Below are 12826 nucleotides of genomic sequence, written 5' to 3'. Positions count from 1 at the left end.
TTTCAACTATAATCTCTTCAAATATTTTCTCAGTCCCATTCTCTTCTCTTCTTCTTCTGGGACCCCTGTAATTCGAATGTTAGTGTGTTTAATGTTGTCCCAGAGGTCTCTGAGACTGTCCTCAATTCTTTTCATTCTTTTTTCTTTATTCTGCTCTGTGGTAGTTATTTCCACTCTTTTATCTTCCAGGTCACGTATCTGTTCTTCTGCCTCAGTTATTCTGCTATTGATTCCTTCCAGAGAATTTTTAATTTCATTTTTTGTGTTGTTCACCATTGCTTGTTTGTTCTTTAGTTCTTCTAGGTCCTTGTTAAACGTTTCTTGTATTTTCTCCACTCTATTTCCAAGATTTTGGATCATCTTTTCTAACATTACTCTGAATTCTTTTTCAGGTAGACTGCCTATTTCCTCTTCATTTATTTGGTCTGGTGGTTTTTTACCTTGCTCCTTCATCTGCTGTGTGTTTTTCTGTCTTCTCATTTTGCCTAACTTACAGTGTTTGGGGTCTCCTTTTTGCAGGCTGCAGGTTCATAGTTCCCGTTGTTTTTGGTGTCTTCCCCCAGTGGCTAAGGTTTGTTCAGTGGGTTGTGTAGGCTTCCTGGTGGAGGGGACTAATGCCTGTGTTCTGGTGGATGAGGCTGGATCTTGTCTTTCTGGTGGGAAGGTCCATGTCTGGTGGTGTGTTTTGGGGTGTCTGTGGACTTATTATGATTTTAGGCAGCCTCTCTGCTAATGGGTGGGGTTGTGTTCCTGTCTTGCTAGTTGTTTGGCATATGGTGTCCAGCACTGTAGCTTGCTGGTCGTTGAGTAGAGCTGGGTCTTATCATTGAGATGGAAGTCTCTGTGAGAGCTTTTGGCATTTGATATTACTTGGAGCCGGGAGGTCTCTGGTGGACCAATGTCCTGAACTCGGCTCTCCCACCTCAGAGGCAGAGACCTGACACCCGGCCGGAGCACTAAGACCCTGTCAGCCACATGGCTAAATAAAACTTTCTTGGCCTTTCACAGGTAACCTGACTCGGACAGAATGGATAGAGATGGGTAGGTGGAACTCGTAGAGTCGCAGGCACCTCCAATGCGTCCACTCTGGGCAGCTCCTCCCGGATAGCTGCCTGTGACTTACACAGGATCCCCAGTTGGGACATGGATTCTTAATGGTGATATATTTTTTCATTTGGTACACTATATTATTGAAGGTGTTTTTAATATCCTAAAATAACAAATAAAATCAGACATTATCTTTTTCTGATATCACTTTTTTTAAAAATGTATTTATTTATTTTTGGCTGCGTTGGGTCTTCATTTTTGCATGCAGGCTTTACCTAGTTGTGGGGAGTGGGGGTTACTTTTTGTTGCCGGGTGTGGGCTTCTCATTGTGGTGGCTTCTCTTGTTGCAGAGAGCAGGCTCTAGGGCACGCAGGCTCAGTATATGTGGCACATGGGCTTAGCTGCTCTGCAACATGCGGATCTTCCCAGACCAGGGCTTGAACCCATGTCCCCTGCATTGGCAGGCAGATTCTCAACCACTGCGCCACCAGGGAAGTCTCTGATATCACTTTTTAATAGAAGAATCTTACTGGCAAAATTGCAGCTGAACATTCTGGAATTACTGAAGATTCTTTGAGCCAGTTTTGTATAATAGTTCATATGAAATAGATGTAGGGACTGTGATGACAGCAATTGTTCCTAAGAGCCTTCATCACAATGGACATTTGGCCAATGAGTCCAGGATTTCAGAGTCTGGGCTAAGACATGATTAGTTTGTTGATCTACAGGGTGACTTTGTGAATCTCATGTTACCTCACATAATAATTTATGTTCCTGGGAAGCTTCCATAGAGGTTTTGAGTAAAAAAATATAGGCATAAGAATAAATGGATTATGAAAGATGGGAGGTAAAGACTATTTTCCTTAGCTACTTCTTCAGATGGTTTTTTTTTTTTTTTTTTCAGTACGCGGGCCTCTCACTGTTGTGGCCTCTCCTGTTGCGGAGCACAGGCTCCGGACGCACAGACTCAGTGGCCATGGCTCACGGGCCTAGCCACTCCGCGGCATGTGGGATCTTCCCGGACCGGGGCACGAACCCATGTCCCCTGCATCAGCAGGCGGACCCTCAACCACTGCGCCACCAGGGAAGCCCTCTTCAGATGATTTTGAGACAGCAAAATGGGAGTGGGAGGTGAGGGAGCACATGGAAAATGTAGGAGAAGATAGGTCAGTGCCACTCCTCCCTCTACCTGGTGTTGACCCTGACACTGCAAAAGACTGGCCACTCTCCATCCAGAGGCAGAGTGTAGATAATTTGAGATGACACCCATATCTAGGGAGTCAACATCCACCGAAATGGGGAAATAGTAAGTTTTTTGCCCTTTCTTTGGGCAAACTGTGAGTGGAGTAGCTTTTGAAGAACTCTACTTTTCTAGTTCTTCCACTTTGAATAGCGCAGCACAAAGAATCTGCTAAGCATCAGAGAAAGAAAGCTCTGGAAAACTTGCTCTTCAAGTGCCTAGCATTGAGTGCCTGTTATTGTAGTTAGTGCCCAGTAAATGACAGAGACTATGGCCATTATCAGTATCTTCATGTTAAGAATGCTTATTCACAAATATGAATATCACTGAGGTTTCCCAGAGACAGAATTTGGGCTTAGAAATGCCCGTTTCTTTGGAGCTCATGCATCAGTTTGCATGCTTCTGCTGTTTATTATAAACATCATTTCTTTCTATAAACACAGTCAGTCTTTAGTACAGTGGTCTACTATAATTTATTACCACACTAAAACTATTTCTACATTATCAGTACTAAAACACTTTACTGTTGAAACAAGAAACAGATTAAGGAAAGCTATCATACTTTTCTTGCTTTGGGGTAAGGAAAACAGTAAAAGTAACCATAGATTTAATAAAAGACGTTAGGAAATGAAGTCTTCTCAGAATCTTTTTGTTTAGTCAATTTGGTTACATTTTAAAGAAGACAGTCAAATGGAGGCTAGAATATGTGATCATCCAATTTTGATTTTCCACTAGTCATAGTAAAGTCAGGAAACAGTAAGTTAAGAAAATCTAGCATTCCTTTCCAAGGGAAAAAATAGCACTTTTAAAAATAAGGTGAAAATGAAATTTTTTTCCTGGTAAACAATCACAAATATTTTACCTTGCTGAACTTAAGGAAATCAATTTGGGAGAGACTTACTGGCAAAATAGGGGTATGGGGTTAAGAGATACGAATTACTACATATAAACTAGATAAGCAACAGATATACTGTTATCGCACAGGGAATTATAGCCATTATCTTGTAATAATTTTTAATGGCATATAATCTGTAAAAATCCTGAATCACTATGCTATACATCTGAAACCAATATAATATTGTAAATCAACTATACTTAAATTAAAAAAAGGAATTGACAAAGAAGATTATAAAATGAGTTGTTAGGAACAATGTCTCAAACATTTTAAATAAGTGCTGGCTTCAAACAGCCTTGAAAGTGTGCTGTAGAGTTACCATTCCGTTCCTGTCAGCCCTAGAGAGTATATGTATTACTAACTAATCTAAAAATTAAATAGTCATTCCCAAATAAAATCAATCAATTCATTGTGATTGATTAAAGTTAAGTAAATTGCTTTTCTATCTGCATGACATTTAGGGAAACAATACAAGTATAAACACACGCACACATCTCCAAGAAAAATGGCCTGTTCACTGTGGGAGCTTTGACTGCTGATTTTTAACTGCTGTCTCCAGAGGTTCCAGGAATCAGGTGATTCAGGATGCAAGCACATAATCCCTTCACACCAATAATTAAGAGCAACACACAGAGTAACTGGGCTGTGTCAAGAAAACCAGATAATAAACACGTGCACACGTGTTAAGCTGCACTACTTTACAGCTCATTCTGTGCAAACACAGTAATTTACATTTCCATTTTACCAGCATGAGTTGCCCTAAGGATAGCAAAAAAGTAAAAAGGCCCGGCCAGAGAGGGCAAGGGGAGAGGATCTTAGGAGGTGAAACACATTTCTTTCCTTTTGAAGCAATATTATAGGATTTGTAACAAGGCTGGAGGGAATAGTTCATAGCTAGAGCTTTTCAAAGTAATACAAAATAAATGGTCTGAAATAAACCAGCTGTAGCATTAAGACGCAGAAAGTTTATGACATACATATACTTTATGCCCTTGCAGCTAGGATAAAACACATTTCTTTTTTGTTTGGCTATCATAAGGATATTATGCATTTGAAGAAAATTAAAGTTTCAACAAACTCCACCATAAAAAGCAACAGCTAAAGCAGATTGAAGTGATAGAGAAACCTGCTTACAATTGGCACACAGAAATTTATCAGTGCTGCAAGTTCATGAGGTGTATAATTCCTGTATAAAGAACCAAATCAATATGGTCTTGCCCTAAAGACAATATTTATATCGATTGTCCAACTCAGATTAAGAACAACTTAATCCACAGGAATGCAACTACTCTGACTAATTTATGCATGGTGAATGTGACTCAGTGTTTCGTGGGATTGTGAAGAAAAAGCTAGATAAATATCCTGTGATTTGTTCATGCACTCTTTTAAGACTTTTGAGTTGGTAACCTAACTAATCTGGAATGAGATATTGATATTAGGAAGGTGACACTTGGGCTTTTTTGTGAATTATTCTACAATGCCTTCAATGAGATGGACGAAACAAACAGTGCTCTCTGCAACCTCTGCCATTCTGTCCATCCTACTTCAATTTACATTTTGGAAAACTTTTTTTTTTTTCAATCTACTATATTCCTCCTACATGGTAGCAACAGGTCATCAAGTTTTTACTGTCAAGCTACAACTTTTAGATGGAAAGCCAATTACTGATACAAAGTATGTTGAACTGAAAGTTATTTTCAGAAAGCAAAGTGAAAGCCAAAGAAACTAATGTTTACAAGACTATATTAATTACATTGAGATTATTTGAGAGCATATAGGCATAAGTATGGTCTCTGTACTAATTTCCATGAGAACATGCTATTCCCTTTAAGGCTGATGATTAGTAATTGCCACAATAACCAGCCATAGTTTGGAAAAGCAAAACACCTGGAATGATTTGTTTCACCAGAAGAAAAAAAAAATGAGTCTTTTTATTAGATATAAACACTTGGTTTCTTAAAAGAGTATTTCTTTCAGAGAAATATTAAAAAGAGACTAAATTAATTGGTATTAAAATAAGGGGCAAAAGCCCTGATATTCCTACCAGTTGGATATCATGTACCTCCAAAATAAACAGTTTATTCTAAAGGCTCTCCCCTGGTTGGTTGACAAAGTGGAATAAGCCGTTTCACATAAACAGAGGTTGTTTATATTTACTTGGCAGTTAGGAAAGGGAAAAGGCTCCTATTTAGATTTTAGCAAATAGTTAGTAATAAGGAAATTGAAGATATGCTTTGCCTTTCAGCCACGCGGAGCCGACTATAGTATCTACTTCCCATCATGTGCATTATTTGAATATAAACCACCAGTTACCCTTCACGTTAGCTTAAGTATGCTGAAATGCAGCCATGTAAAAATTACTTAATGCAGAGCCGTGGATTCCCTTCTCTGTTTAAAATAAATTTGACTTGCTCGATTTTCCCATAAAACTACTTTTGAATTCTCTTTGTCAGGGGGGAAGTTATCCAATTACAAATCAACAACTGCTAAAGCTGAAATTGGTAAAGCCAAAATGGCAGCAAATAGTTTAGAAACTTACAATGTCCATTCCCAAAATGAAGTCTTTTTTCATCCGCACCATGTTTTGACTTGTTATAGCCACAGAACCTAGAGGTAAATCAAAGGAAGAGAACACAGAAAGAAAATATACTTAAAACAATTATGTATGTTCAGAATGTGCAAAGCACAAAAAATAAAGCATTTTGCACAAACAATTAAATGCTTTAGTGAAAGTTTAATGACTTCATATTTTCTAAATCCTCTAGAGAAAGCCTCTTTCTCTGGGGACCCTGGAGAGCTGCCTAATGAGGAGATATGGAGAGATGCTACCCCACTGTGCAGACCCCTTCAGTTCAGTTTTTATAATGGCCCTAGAAAGTGTTTATAGTATTTTTTTTAAAAAACGACTGCTGTTAGAATGAATGAAGGGTAAAGTTTCCATTGTTAGTGATTAGTGCTGTGCAGTGTTACCAGTGTTCTGGGTGAGAAAGTGTAAGGGAAATCTGGGGTGTATTTGATGAGAGAAGGGATAATTGAAAAAAGAAAGTAAAAACCAAGAGTGAGGTCAAAAGAAGTGGTGGGTGTTGGAGACTGGGGCAAGAATTTAATGAAAAAAAGAAACTCAAAACTAAAGATGGAGAATCAAAAGAAAGGGAGGAAAAAAAAGAAATATCTACAATACAAGTGGAGACATTCTTATTGTTAAAATATTTTATTGACCACACTTTTCAGATTTTAGTGGCAATTGAGGGGAGCAAGCAATGCAATAATGAAAGTAAGTCATAAAACAGACTGTGAACTCACCTCCCAATCAAAATGTAGGTGACAACTGCGAGGAGAATAATTGCTACTGCCGCTGAAATGGCAATCATTACCACTTGGCTATTTTCCCCGGAAATGGAGAAAGCTGTGAGGTTGGAGAGCAAAAATAAGAAACGACCAGGCATTAACACATCATAACTAACATCTACGTGAAAATGTTGATAAATTAAGTCCTATTTATTTTGCTTTTACCTAAAATATGGTTTGTTGTCTGATACAATGTAAAAAGAATTCTTCACTGAGTGTAAAAAATAGACATTTTGTATAATTTTACTTGAAATTTCTGATTAATAAGATTAAATACTCTGCTTTCACTGACATCAATCAAAACTATTTGGGCATCTACTGCATAAAATATGCTGGACTGGTTTTCTCTATACTCATTGGCAAGAAACTCATCAAATAAACAATAATTATCAGAGAAATATAGGGAATAGGTAAGATTTCCCAGAACGAAACTATAAAAGCGTTCTCATTAGCTTGTTTAGTCTCCAGTATCTGTATTTATTTAAAAGGTGGTATCATACCTGTCCTATGTACCTCAACACATGTTACCAACAAATTGTTCCTGTCCCTGTATTTCCTACCTTTGTAGATGGCCCATCATTCATTCACTCACCAACATGAGGTATTGGCAAAAATTGTCCAGGAGCCAAATCTGGCCTGCCATCAGTTTTTGTATAGCTCAGAGGCTTAGAAAAATTTACATTTTTTTAATGGTTGCAAAAAGTCAAAAGAAGATTCTGTGATATATGAAAATTATATAAAATTTAAATTTTTGTGTCTATAAATAAAATTACATTGGAACACAGCCACATTCATTTATTTGTACATTGTCTATGGCTGCTTTTATGCTACAATTAGCCAAGTTAGGTAGGAGCAACAGAGACTGTATGTACACAAAGACTAAAATATTTATTCTCTAGCCCCTTACAGAAAATGTTTACTGACCCTTGACCTAAACCAATGATTCTCTAACTTTAATGTTTACATAAATCATTTGAGGACCTTTTGGAAAAAGCAGTTTCTGATTCAGTCAGTCTGGAGTGGGGACTGAGACTGTGCATATCTTATGAGCCCCCAGTGATGCTGATGCTGCCGATTGCAGACTACAACCTTTTGAGTAGCAAAGATGTAGACCATAAACATAAAGTCACCTTGTCCTCTCCCTCTCCTGATTTTTCTATATCCAATTAATCACCAAATTCTTTTAAATATTTTAGTTTCTGTCTTCACTTCTCTCCTGGATTACAGTAAGAAATTCCCAATGGATCTCTACTTGCAGGCCTTTCCTATCTTCTACCTGGCCACCAGAGTATTCCTTCTAAGCCATGAGTTTGATTATGTCATTCTCATGCAGGGCTCTCCATCACTTTCTGGATAAAATGCATGTAAAACCATTTAGGATCTGTTCTCTGCCTAAATCCCCAGGCTCACCTGCTAACAAAATCCATAAGCATTCTAATCTCTACACTCTCTAAAATATACTCAGTTCCTGGAACATTCCCTCTCATGCACTCATACTTTAATATTTATAGTTTTTGTAGTAAATGCTGATTAAACAAATGAATCAGTGCTGTATCAAAAGAAAAGCTCAGAAGAGAAGGTTTAGTTATACTATCAGCTCTTCAGAAGCCAATATCACATCTTGAACCTGATGAAAAATCTAAGGTTGGAAGTTTTTCTCTAAGATAATGCAGTTTAGGGAATAAATGATGTAAATAAAGAAACATGGCAGATAGGCTGTTAAAAGTTTTCTAAGTATCTGAAAAAAAGAACTCAGAGTGTGACAGGATGGTATACTCATAATATAAACTGTTGCAAGCACTTTATTCTTTACTATCAGAAAACTATTGTTTACACCACGTGGCAGTCGTGGGAGTGCCTGTTAGGATCTCCCTACTGCCAAGCCTGCAGTGGGCAGACAGCTCGCAGCTGCTGCACCTTCAGGATCCACTGCAGCCACGCTCTCCTCAATGACAAAACATGGCAAGGGGACTGCAGCCAGGCCATTTCTGCCCAATGCAGCGGTCCTGTAAGGGCAATCTTCATGCTGAGGCTCCCCGTTGGTTTGGTGAGACCCTCACAGCTGCATTGCTCTCTGAGGGTCCCCCTCCTTAACCCTCTGCCTTCTCTCTGTCTTCATAGATGGCTGACCTACATCTCAGTCTCAGGCTCTGCTTGGCCATTTCTGTTCCTCCCCTTTTACCTTTTATCTGTATCCCCACACTCCCTGAAGCTCACACAATTCCACCTTAATATCTGCTTCACAGAAGACATGGACTGATACATTCCTCTCCACTGGCTATAGATCTGTGAATCATTTGTAAATAACTTAACCTTGTAATTCAATAATGCTCCATGAACATATAATAATCACTTTATCTCATGCTTTTCACTTTGCATAGTGTAGCAACTTATAAAGAGCAGCAAGTTCTGAATTCGCTGGTAAATTTTAGCCAGTTTGTAAAATAAATGTCAGTGAAACTGGTAGAGAAAGCATGATAGAAAAAAGAAGAATTCTCTATTTCTTTTCTTGTCAAAGACAGGATTAAACTAGACCTCTCTACAATTTCCTCTAGCTCTAGATATCTATGAATCCCAGAGACTATCTAAAAGCACATAACCAAATCAGATCATTTTTGGTTACTGAATTGGCAAACATTTGAATGAATAGTATTGATTAAATTGTGTGTTATACAGTTGTCTAATAATTTTATGTGGCATACTGGCAAAAACTGATACCTATTATGTCAGGAATTCAGTTTGAATATGTTTTCCCACAAGCACACTGCTCCCCCTGGCTCTAGTCTCTTCCCATTTTTGTCCATCCTACACATGCTGTCCACTCTGCCTAAAGCAGACTGGCAAGGAGTCCGTTCTCTTGAACCAGAATGACTGGCTTTGTACCAATCTGCTGTGTGACATAATAATATGATTGTTGTGAGGATTAAAGGAGTTAATACAAGTTAAACGCCTAGAACAGTGCTAAACATACAATAAGGGTTTAATAAATGTTATATATTTTTATTATTTCATTTTCCCGGTAAAGAATTGGCAAAAGTACTCCATATCCCACAAAATTACATATGAATATCTAATCTTGGTATATAAAGTTCTCTATATAATGATTCCATTCTACCTTTGTCAGGCTTTCTTAATGTCCCCTAAAAATAGGGTCCAAGAGATTAAAGTTGCTGCATACCCATTCATTAAAAACAACAAAAAGGCAGTATGAAACATTTAGGAGTGCTGACTAAATTGTCCCTGAGCTAATCTTCTTGAATAGTAATATCCAGTAGAATCCTCCATTTCCAGATCTCAGCTTTATCCCACATACTTTTGCTCTGGAAATTCCTTGGATGTTCAAATTATGTACGATTTATTTAAACACAAAACAAACACACACACACAGACACACAGACATACACACACACCCCGAGTGCTTACTATACTATTATACCAGGTAATATTTTAAGCACTTTACAAACAACAATTAATTTAATCAACATAAAAACCCTATTGAGTCATGCACGATGATCTTTCCCAATTTACAGACAGGGAAGCTGAGGCAGTGAAAGTTGAAGCAGCTTGTCGAGGTCATCCCAATACATGGCAGCTCCCTTTAGGGTTCTTTCTCTAACTCCTACATTGTGCCTGCCTTTCTCAAGCACAAAGCACACACTCTGGATTCAGTTTCTGCCCACTGAGGCTTTCCAGACAAATGGACTGCCTGTTTTCCCAAACATGTCACACTGTTTCTTAAAGTCTGGGACTTCTTGCTTTGGTGGATGTCACCTTTGTTCTAGGAAGGTCCTTTTACTCATATACACTCTATGCTTTCTGTGGGACTTTTAGCATGACCTTTTTTTTTTTTATTAATATGCAATAGCAGCACTGGATCAGTACTCCAAAATCTGGAGGCTCACTGACTCCACTTACTAGCTATGCAATCTCAGAAAAAACATATAAAACTCTGTGTCCTAGACCATGGATAAAAGGAAATCATAGTATCTTAATAGCTTATAGAACAGGATCAAATGAAATGTTTACGCAAATGCTTTTCATACTGTCACAAAAATACATGGGTTCTAAAATCAGATCGATCATTTACCAATTGTATAACTTTAGAAATCTTACTTAACCTCCCTATGCCTCAGTTTCCTCTTCTGTAAAGTGATGATAATAAATGTAAAGCACTGACACATAAATAGTAAGAAACTTTAAAGCACTTAGGAAAATATATAATCCACTATGCCTCTATATTGTTACTGTAAACAAGATAAAAAAATACTAATTAAATTCCAGGTAGAAATACACTATTTTCTACTAAGAAACATTTATATGTGTTATGAATAAAACTTTATAATTAAAAAATAATAAAAACTAGAATAAGCAGCAAACCATTAAAGAAATCCAAACATGAGCCTTTTTTTATATCTTTTAAATATCAATCTATAACAAATAAGACTCTTAAATCCTTAGAGTTTTTATGAATATATCATTTTGATTTATAAAAACGGAGAGTTTTGATTTTTGTCTTTTTTCCCCTTAAGACAAAAGGTAATTTTTAAACCTATATTTACTTATATTTAAAGTCTGGAAGAATTCTATGGTAAAGCAGTAAGAGTAAACTGATTTAAAAAAAAAAATCAAACTCTGCAACTCAAAGATTTTTATAAAAGGAGAGGAGGGATATTAAAAAAGTTCCCTTTCTCTCTATGCTTTTTTCATCTGCTCTATCAATCAATGGAAATACAGCAAATATAAAACTTATTTGAAAAAGTCCTAAGACCCTGAAGTTTTCAAATGGGCTATTTCTTAAACCTCAGACACTGAAGTCTCATTAGATGATCATGCATAACACTACCACAACTATATCTGTGGTAAATCTGGAATCACATTAAAATTTTAGAATTTGTTGTTGTTGTTGCAAATTTATTTATCAGATAGGGTTAAGTGCTAATTAAGAACAAGAGAGGTTAGACTGATATTCCAAAATACGCATCAATATAATACATATTTATCTAATGGTGTTCTGCCCCTCTTGCCCCCCAATATGCCTAATTTCTACCACATGACATAATAAACATTTGATTTTTATATTTCTGTGATTTGTGATCTCTCTTGCTACAGCAAATCTAGGTTTTGTTGTTAATTCCAATAACTATTTAAAAGTTTGAAAAAATTCAATCTATAATCATTTCAAAACAAAGAACTTTCTTTGCTCCACTTAAAGTTTACAAAAAGATTTAGAATTACAAATGTTAAATTGCAATTATATTTTGTTATTGTGTCATCTAAAATTTTTAATTTGTTTTAAATCTTGTTCACATGGATTTCCATGGTATTTTGCAGCATTTTGTTTCTAATGTCCTCAAAGAGTGATTTCTCCATATTCATTCCATCACAGGAGGATTAGGAGAGGTCTTGAAGTACAGTCTCCACATCTGAGACTTGAATCCCCTTCGATATCCAAGGGGGAATGGTTCTAGGACCCCCTACAGATATCAAAATCTGAGGATGCTCAAGTCCCTTACATAAAGTGGTGTAGTATTTGCATATAACCTAAGCACATCCTGCCCTATAATTTAAACCATCTCTAGATTACTTACAACACCTAATACAACTTAATGCTATGTAAATAGTTGCTGGATTGCCACAAACTAAAGCTGTGCTTTCTGGAACTTTCTGGAATTTTTTTGTATATATTATATCTATATAATATACATTAAATTTTATTGAAGTATACTTGATTTACAATGTATTAATTTCTGCTGTACAGCAAAGTGACTCAGTTATACATATATAGATTATTTTTCAAATTCTGTCATATTCTTTTCCATTATGGGTTATCACAGGATATTAGATATAGTTTTGTATATTTTTGATCCAAGGTTGGTTGGATCTATGGATGTGGAACCTGTGGATCTGGAGGGCCAAGTGTGTAGATTTATGTTTTTGAGGATGGCAGCTCTCCTTTGAGTAGAAGAATTGTCATGCTTCAGCTGTGAGATAATAATTTCTAACACTAGATTCTTATACCCTGTAGAAGGTAGAGCTTGTTATTGTAAACAGCATTTCTAATTGTTTGACAAAAAGTGTGCCATAAAATATTTACTTTACCATATTAACTTAAACAACTTTTATAATTTTTGTTAATCTTGAATGTTTCTATGAGGGATGAAATTTGGGCATAAAATATTACCATACCAATAACAATGTGATTTTATACCATGAATAAAATATTTAGAAAATAGGAAATATAGATGCCAGGGAGAAATGGCAAATTGGAACTGTCAAAAGAGATTACTGTGTGTCCT

The 12826-nt window shown here is 36.6% G+C and overlaps 1 protein-coding gene across 3 annotated transcripts in view; it reads right to left on the bottom strand.

Annotated features, from left to right (window-relative positions):
* EPHA3 (EPH receptor A3) overlaps nucleotides 1-12826 on the bottom strand; it is a 365092-nt gene that overhangs the window by 65832 nt on the left and 286434 nt on the right. For all 3 annotated transcript variants that reach the window (XM_027102800.1, XM_027102802.1, XM_027102801.1), the window contains exons 8-9: nucleotides 6486-6588; nucleotides 5722-5789 (exon numbers count right to left, since the gene is read on the bottom strand). In XM_027102800.1, the coding sequence (XP_026958601.1) occupies nucleotides 5722-5789; nucleotides 6486-6588 (171 nt within the window). The remainder of the gene's footprint in view (nucleotides 1-5721; nucleotides 5790-6485; nucleotides 6589-12826) is intronic.

Source organism: Aethalodelphis obliquidens, unplaced genomic scaffold (genome assembly GCF_003676395.1).
Source record: "Aethalodelphis obliquidens isolate GAN/ISIS:26980383/991018 unplaced genomic scaffold, ASM367639v1 scaffold1, whole genome shotgun sequence".
Taxonomy (NCBI): domain Eukaryota; kingdom Metazoa; phylum Chordata; class Mammalia; order Artiodactyla; family Delphinidae; genus Aethalodelphis; species Aethalodelphis obliquidens.
The sequence above is the reverse complement of the archived record's forward strand: the minus strand, read 5'-3'. Positions and strand labels throughout refer to the sequence as shown.